This window comes from Rutidosis leptorrhynchoides, chromosome 4 (genome assembly GCF_046630445.1).
Source record: "Rutidosis leptorrhynchoides isolate AG116_Rl617_1_P2 chromosome 4, CSIRO_AGI_Rlap_v1, whole genome shotgun sequence".
NCBI lineage: Eukaryota > Viridiplantae > Streptophyta > Magnoliopsida > Asterales > Asteraceae > Rutidosis > Rutidosis leptorrhynchoides.
The window spans coordinates 458099752-458108541 of record NC_092336.1 but is presented as its reverse complement, the minus strand read 5'-3'; the positions used below and the strand labels follow the sequence as shown (position 1 = coordinate 458108541).

Genomic DNA, 8790 nt, shown 5'->3' with positions numbered 1-8790 from the left:
ATATATATATATAGTTAACATGATACTATGATAAGAAAACATATCATAAAGTATATTAACAATGAACTACATATGTAAAAACAAGACTACTAACTTAATGATTTTTAAACGAGACATATATGTAACGATTATCGTTGTAAAGACATTTAATGTATATATATCATATTAAGAGATATTCATACATGATAATATCATGATAATATAATAATTTAAAATCTCATTTGATATTATAAACATTGGGTTAACAACATTTAACAAGATCGTTAACCTAAAGGTTTCAAAACAACACTTACATGTAACGACTAACGATGACTTAACGACTCAGTTAAAATGTATATACATGTAGTGTTTTAATATGTATTTATACACTTTTGAAAGACTTCAATACACTTATCAAAATACTTCTACTTAACAAAAATGCTTACAATTACATCCTCGTTCAGTTTCATCAACAATTCTACTCGTATGCACCCGTATTCGTACTCGTACAATACACAGCTTTTAGATGTATGTACTATTGGTATATACACTCCAATGATCAGCTCTTAGCAGCCCATGTGAGTCACCTAACACATGTGGGAACCATCATTTGGCAACTAGCATGAAATATCTCATAAAATTACAAAAAAATATGAGTAATCATTCATGACTTATTTACATGAAAACAAAATTACATATCCTTTATATCTAATCCATACACCAACGACCAAAAACACCTACAAACACTTTCATTCTTCAATTTTCTTCATCTAATTGATCTCTCTCAAGTTCTATCTTCAAGTTCTAAGTGTTCTTCATAAATTCCAAAAGTTCTAGTTTCATAAAATCAAGAATACTTTCAAGTTTGCTAGCTCACTTCCAATCTTGTAAGGTGATCATCCAACCTCAAGAAATCTTTGTTTCTTACAGTAGGTTATCATTCTAATACAAGGTAATAATCATATTCAAACTTTGGTTCAATTTCTATAACTATAACAATCTTATTTCAAGTGATGATCTTACTTGAACTTGTTTTCGTGTCATGATTCTGCTTCAAGAACTTCGAGCCATCCAAGGATCCATTGAAGCTAGATCCATTTTTCTCTTTTCCAGTAGGTTTATCCAAGGAAATTAAGGTAGTAATGATGTTCATAACATCATTCGATTCATACATATAAAGCTATCTTATTCGAAGGTTTAAACTTGTAATCACTAGAACATAGTTTAGTTAATTCTAAACTTGTTCGCAAACAAAAGTTAATCCTTCTAACTTAACTTTTAAAATCAACTAAACACATGTTCTATATCTATATGATATGCTAACTTAATGATTTAAAACCTGGAAACACGAAAAACACCGTAAAACCGGATTTACGCCGTCGTAGTAACACCGCGGGCTGTTTTGGGTTAGTTAATTAAAAACTATGATAAACTTTGATTTAAAAGTTGTTATTCTGAGAAAATGATTTTTATTATGAACATGAAACTATATCCAAAAATTATGGTTAAACTCAAAGTGGAAGTATGTTTTCTAAAATGGTCATCTAGACGTCGTTCTTTTGACTGAAATGACTACCTTTACAAAAACGACTTGTAACTTATTTTTCCGAATATAAACCTATACTTTTTCTATTTAGATTCATAAAATAGAGTTCAATATGAAACCATAGCAATTTGATTCACTCAAAACGGATTTAAAATGAAGAAGTTATGGGTAAAACAAGATTGGATAATTTTTCTCATTTTAGCTACGTGAAAATTGGTAACAAATCTATTCCAACCATAACTTAATCAACTTGTATTGTATATTATGTAATCTTGAGATACCATAGACACGTATACAATGTTTCGACCTATCATGTCGACACATCTATATATATTTCGGAACAACCATATACACTCTATATGTGAATGTAGGAGTTAGCTATACAGGGTTGAGGTTGATTCCAAAATATATATAGTTTGAGTTGTGATCAATACTGAGATACGTATACACTGGGTCGTGGATTGATTCAAGATAATATTTATCGATTTATTTCTGTACATCTAACTGTGGACAACTAGTTATAGGTTACTAACGAGGACAGCTGACTTAATAAACTTAAAACATCAAAATATATTAAAAGTGTTGTAAATATATTTTGAACATACTTTAATATATATGTATATATTGTTATAGGTTCGTGAATCAACAGTGGCCAAGTCTTACTTCCCGACGAAGTAAAAATCTGTGAAAGTGAGTTATAGTCCCACTTTTAAAATCTAATATTTTTGGGATGAGAATACATGCAGGTTTTATAAATGATTTACAAAATAGACACAAGTACGTGAACCTACATTCTATGGTTGAATTATCGAAATCGAATATGCCCCTTTTTATTAAGTCTGGTAATCTAAGAATTAGGGAACAGACACCCTAATTGACGCGAATCCTAAAGATAGATCTATTGGGCCTAACAAACCCCATCCCAAGTACCGGATGCTTTAGTACTTCGAAATTTATATCATATCCGAAGGGTGTCCCGGAATGATGGGGATATTCTTATATATGCATCTTGTTATTGTCGGTTACCAGATGTTCACCATATGAATGATTTTTATCTCTATGTATGGGATGTGTATTGAAATATGAAATCTTGTGGTCTATTGTTACGATTTGATATATATAGGTTAAACCTATAACTCACCAACATTTTTGTTGACGTTTTAAGCATGTTTATTCTCAGGTGATTATTAAGAGCTTCCGCTGTTGCATACTTAAATAAGGACAAGATTTGGAGTCCATGCTTGTATGATATTGTGTAAAAACTGCATTCAAGAAACTTATTTTGTTGTAACATATTTGTATTGTAAACCATTATGTGATGGTCGTGTGTAAACAGGATATTTTAGATTATCATTATTTGATAATCTACGTAAAGCTTTTTAAACCTTTATTGATGAAATAAAGGTTATGGTTTGTTTAAAAATGAATGCAGTCTTTGAAAAACGTCTCATATAGAGGTCAAAACCTCGCAACGAAATCAATTAATATGGAACGTTTTTAATCAATAAGAACGGGACATTTCATATATGGTTATTTATAGGGACGTCCAATTGTGAATCTTTATATTAAAATTAACAAACTATCATTTAGTTAAACAAATATAAAGCCCATTAATAGCCCATAGTCTAATTTCCATAAGTGTCGTTCTTTTGTCCAAACCCCAATTATGGTACAAAGCCCAATTACCTAATTTTAATAATTAGCCCAACATCATGATTACTTCGTTTTAAATAAGCATAATAATAACTTAGCTACGAGACATTAATGTAAAAAGGTTGAACATAACTTACAATGATTAAAAATAGCGTAGCGTTAAACGGACAGAATTTCGACTTACACCCTTACAACATTCGCTAACATACCCTTATTATTAGAATTATAATTAAAATTAAAATTAAATATATATATATATATATATATATATATATATATATATATATATATATATATTACGTTTACATATAGAGAAAGAGAGATTTTAGGATATTTTTTTACGTCGAACTGCGTTGGCTTTTATAGGGAATTGAGTCCAGGGGAACTCCGCGACTCGCGGCATTTTCCTTCTTCAAACTCTGTAAGTCGCGGAGTTTGAAATTACAGCTCACTCAGCTTTGGCTCTTTGTTTGCCGACGAATTATAAATATATTATAATATATATATTAATTTTAAGAATTAATTATATATTATATTATATTTATATACATAGTTAACTTGTAATTTTTAGTCCGTTGCGTCGAGCGTTGAGAGTTGACTCTGGTCCCGGTTCCGGATTTTCGAACGTCCTTGCGAATAATTTAATATCTTGTACTTTGTGTTTTGAATCTTGTTCTCCTGTAATTTCGAGACGTTTCTTATCAATAATTGGAACCTCTTTGATTGTCTTTTGTACTTTTGAGCTTTTTGGTCGTTTGCGTCTTCAATTCGTCGAATCTGCCTTTTGTCTCCACCTTTTATTATTTAAATGAATATCACTTGTAAATAGAACAATTGCAACTAAAAGCTTGTCTTTCTTGAGGAATAATGCTATGAAATATATGTTCGTTTTTAGCATTATCATGTGCCTGAACATATTAAAAAGGTAAAACAGGAGGAATTTGTGGAGGAAGATTCAAAACGGAAAAAATCTATTGATCATGAGTTTTCATTAAAATATGCTTTTGTCAATGATGAAGCTTTTCAAAAACCTTCGGTTAAACCAAAGATTGAGGAAGAAATCGAGTTTGATTGTTCTCAATACGATGAAACAACTTGCAAGAAACGTCCTATTAAATCTTACAAGGCTTCATCTAATTCTTACTTGTTAATAGGAGTAGATGAGAATAAATCTAAGGATAAGTTTTTAAAACATAAGGTCAAGATTAAGACAGGAACAAGTCCTTTCAGGTCAAAATCTCATTTTTCTCCTACTTCGGTATATGCTCGTAAGAAAGTCAACAAGATTTCTCAAAATGTGCTAAACTCGAACAATAAGAAAATAATTCTCAAAAAGTCACCAGGGAAGAAGGGCAAAACGGGGAAATCAAAATCATTGTCTTTTGATGTCAATAGGAATTCGTTAGATTCTGAACGAACAGAACGAAAGACTTCTCAAAAGAAGTCAGTGATAGATGTGAAGTTTACAAGTTCTAAATCTCTGTTTCCACAAAATAATTCTAACAAAAATCATTTTCAAATGACAGGTGTAAATTCAGGGGAGGAAATTAAACAAGTTTGGATTCGGAAAACAGATTTAGTCAAAGCAAATATTAGTCTTTCTGAGTCTAAGAATCCAAAACTTGTAAAGAATGTTAAATTTGAATTTGTACCTTGTCATTCTGTATGTAATAAGTCGAGTGTGGAAACTCGAGATCATACGCGTGCTACTTTGAAATCTATTGTGCATGTTTTGAATGGTGATTCTAGATTTTATGTGAAGAATATTCCTGTTGGTTTGGGACCCACTTTCAAATGGGTTTCTAAATCTGTGCATTAATCATGTTTGAATGCAGGGGGTTTCAGTATGTGTTTGGATCCTGGATTCAGGGTGTTCTAAACATATGACTGGTGACAAGTCATTGTTGCATAATTATGTAGAACGTTTTCTTGGAACGGTGCGCTTCGGAAATGATCAGGTTGCTGCAATTTTAGGCTATGGTGATGTCATCCAAAATGGTATTACTATTAAGCGTGTGTCATATGTTGAGGGTCTAGGACAAAACCTTTTTAGTGTTGGTCAATTTTGTGACAGTGATTTACAAGTTCTTTTTCCTCGTTACTCGTGTAAAGTCCAAACCGAAGACGGTGATGATCTGATTGTTGGTGGAAGATCTAATAATCTATACACAATCAATTTGTTCGACGTTACTCCTTCTCAATCGTTGTGTCTTGTTTCTAAAGCTTCAGCCCAGAATTCATGGCTGTGGCATCGACGATTCTCTCATTTGAACTTCAAAACCTTGAATAATCTTGTCACTAAAGATTTAGTAGAGGGTCTTCCTTTGTTCAAATATGACAAACAAAACGAATGTCCTTCTTGCACAATCGGGAAAATGATGAAGTCGTCACACAAATCGAAGACCATTCCAAGCTATGAAGCTCCGTTGCATCTTGTGCATATGGATTTGTGCGGACCGATGAGATGCCAATCAATTAATCATAAGCGTTACATTCAGGTCATTGTCGATGACTATTCGAGATACACTTGGGTTTATTTTCTAAGAAGTAAAGATGAAACTCCCCAAGTCATTATTGACTTCATTAAACAAATCCAAGTAAATCTTCAAACTACCTTTTGAGTTTTACGAACTGACAATGGAACTGAGTTCAAAAACTCTATTCTAGATTCTTATCTTAAGTAAGTAGGTATTACTCATCAATTCTCTACCGTTCGGACACCTCAACAGAATGTGATTGTTGAACGAAGAAATCATAGGTTAGTAGAAGCGGCTAGGACTATGTTGTCATATGCTAAGCTACCTCCTTTCCTATGGGCAGAGGCTGTGAATACAGCTTACTATACGCAAAACCGCTCTCTGATTAACAAACGTTTTTCCAAAACTCCCTACGAAGTCATAAACAAACGAAAGCCAAATGTGAAACATTTTCATATTTTTGGTTGCATTTGTTATGTTCTTAATGATCGAGATAATATATGGAAATTCGATGTTCATGGTGATCAAGGAATTTTCATTGGCTACGCGAAGGACAAAAAGGCATTTCGAGTGTACAACCGACGTACAAAACTTATCATCAAGAGTATCAATGTGAAGTTTGATGAACTTTCAGGAATGATACTTGAACAACAAGGTTTAAGTCCCGGTCTTCAAGTTCCAAAAGCTTCTTCGTCAAATTCTTATAATGATTCTCAACCACTTCATCCTTCTTCTGAAGATCTTAATCTGTTATTTGATAACTTCTTCCGAGAACCATCTTCACAAGGATCAACTGCAAATCCAGCACAATCTATAACGATTGAGGAGCCAAGTGTTATGAATGGAGAATCTTCAACTTCTGTTTCGGGAAACAATCCAATTCTTGATGATCCCCAACCTGGAATATCAACAGAATCCTCTCCTTCCATCCCAATTTTACCTAATCAAGTTCCTGAGATTGAAACCTCTTCTTCATCTCATGTTTTAGCTACTAATTCTCCAAACTCAAACAATGTGCAATCATCATTCGAATCAGTTGAACATGTCACACCATCCACGTATGTTGACGACTCTATAAATGACGTTCACATTGAACATCATCCTCATGAGTGTAAATGGACCATCATGAAAAGTCATCCATCATCTCTTATCATTGGTGATCCATCAGCTCCAATGAAGACACGAAGAGCAACTGCAAACGAATGCGTATTTGCAACTTCTTAAGTGTCGTAGAACTAAAGAAAGTATCTGATGCTCTTCAGGACCCCAACTGGGTAAAAGCGATGCAATAAGAGTTAAACCAGTTTGAGCGTCTAGAAGTGTGGGAACTAGTACCTGAACGTGAGAATAGGAATGTCATAGATACCAAATGGATTTTCAAGAATAAGCGTGATGAAAATGGAGTCATTGTACGTAATAAAGCTAGACTAGTTGCAAAGGGGTACTCACAACAGGAAGGAATAGATTATGACGAAACATTTGGCCCTGTAGCTAGAACAGAAGCTATTAGGATGTTCATAGCTAATGCTGCTTATAAGCACCTCGTAGTTTATCAAATGGACGTACAAGCTTCTTTTCTTAACGGTTAGTTAAAAGAAGAAGTTTATGTCTATCAACCCGAAGGGTTTGTAGATCACAAACGTCCGAATGATGTTTTCTTGTTAAAGAAAGCATTATATGGCCTTAAGCAAGCTCCTAGAGCATGGTATGATGCACTTACCTCATTTTTGATCAAGTCTGGTTTCCACAAAGGTACGATTGATAATACCTTGTTTATTAAAAGGCATGGTGATGATATAATGTTGATTCAAATTTATGTTGACGACATAATTTTGGGCTCAACCAATCAAAAACATTGTGATCGATTTGCTGCGTTAATGTCAAAACATTTCAAAATGAGTATGATGGGTACACTAAAATTCTTTTTAGGTTTACAAGTTCGAAAACTTCCAAGTGGAATTTTCATAAATCAGTCCGAAGTACATTTTGGATATTTTAAAGAAATTCGAACTTGAGTCATGTCAATCCATTGGTACTCCGATGGAAACTCATACAAAGTTGAACGCCGATTTAAATGGAAAATCTGTTAACTCAACTAAATATCGCAGCATGATCGGATCACTAATGTATTTAACTTCAAGTCGTCTCGATATTATGTTTGCCACTTGCTTGTGTGCACGTTATCAGTCCAACCCAAAAGAATCACATTATCGGGCTGTTAAACGAATTTTCAGATACCTTAAAGGTACTGTAAACTTAGGTCTATGGTACCCAAAAGACACTGGGTTTGAATTAGTTGCCTATTTTGACGTAAACCATGGGGGTTGTAAACTTGACCGAAAAAGTACCTCTGGGAGTGTACAATTGTTGGGAAATAGACTTGTTAGTTGGTCATCCAAGAAGCAACTCTGTGTTTCATTGTCTACAGCTGAAGCTGAATATGTAACGGCTGCTAGTTGTTGCTCTCAAGTTCTTTGGATGAAAACACAACTAACTGATTATGGGTTTAATTTTGATAAAATCCCAATATATTGTGATTCTAAGAGTTCCATTGCTATTTCATGTAATCCTGTTCAACACACGAAAACAAAACACATAGATGTTCGCTACCACTTTATAAAAGACCACGTAGAAAAAGGAAACATAGAACTGTATTTCGTTCCTACAGAATATCAACTTACTGATATGTTTACGAAAGCGTTAGATGAGAAACGTCTTGATTTCTTAAAATCAAAAATCGGCATGTTGGATTTACCAGAACAAGAGGAACCATAATGCATAGTATTTTTTTTCTACATGTTGTTTTTCATTTTAGAAGGTGTTCATGGTTTGAGGGGGAGCTAATATTCTTAATGTTTCGAAGATTTTTAGCTCAGAATGCATAATTTGAGGAATTGGTGAGAAGTTTCTTAATAATGGCTTCTGTATACTTCTGTACAGAACCCGTCTTAAAATGTTTCCTAGAAAGGAAAATTTTGTGAATATTTTGGTTTATTTTCGAAAATCAAAACTTAAAAATTATGTTTTGTTATTCTTAAATGTTGAAAACCAAAAATATTTTGCTTTATTTTTCGATGGATTTTGTACACATAACAGTGCAAAACCCGTTCTTTAGTGTTTTTCTCGCAGGCTGAA

The 8790-nt window shown here is 33.2% G+C and overlaps 1 protein-coding gene across 1 annotated transcript; it reads left to right on the top strand.

The window, feature by feature from the left end:
- The first annotated feature begins 7695 nt into the window (after nucleotides 1–7695).
- LOC139842220 (secreted RxLR effector protein 161-like) lies at nucleotides 7696–8430 on the top strand. The gene has a single exon (XM_071832390.1). The coding sequence runs from the start codon at nucleotides 7696–7698 to the stop codon at nucleotides 8428–8430; it is 735 nt and encodes a 244-aa protein (XP_071688491.1).
- Nucleotides 8431–8790: the final 360 nt, after the last annotated feature.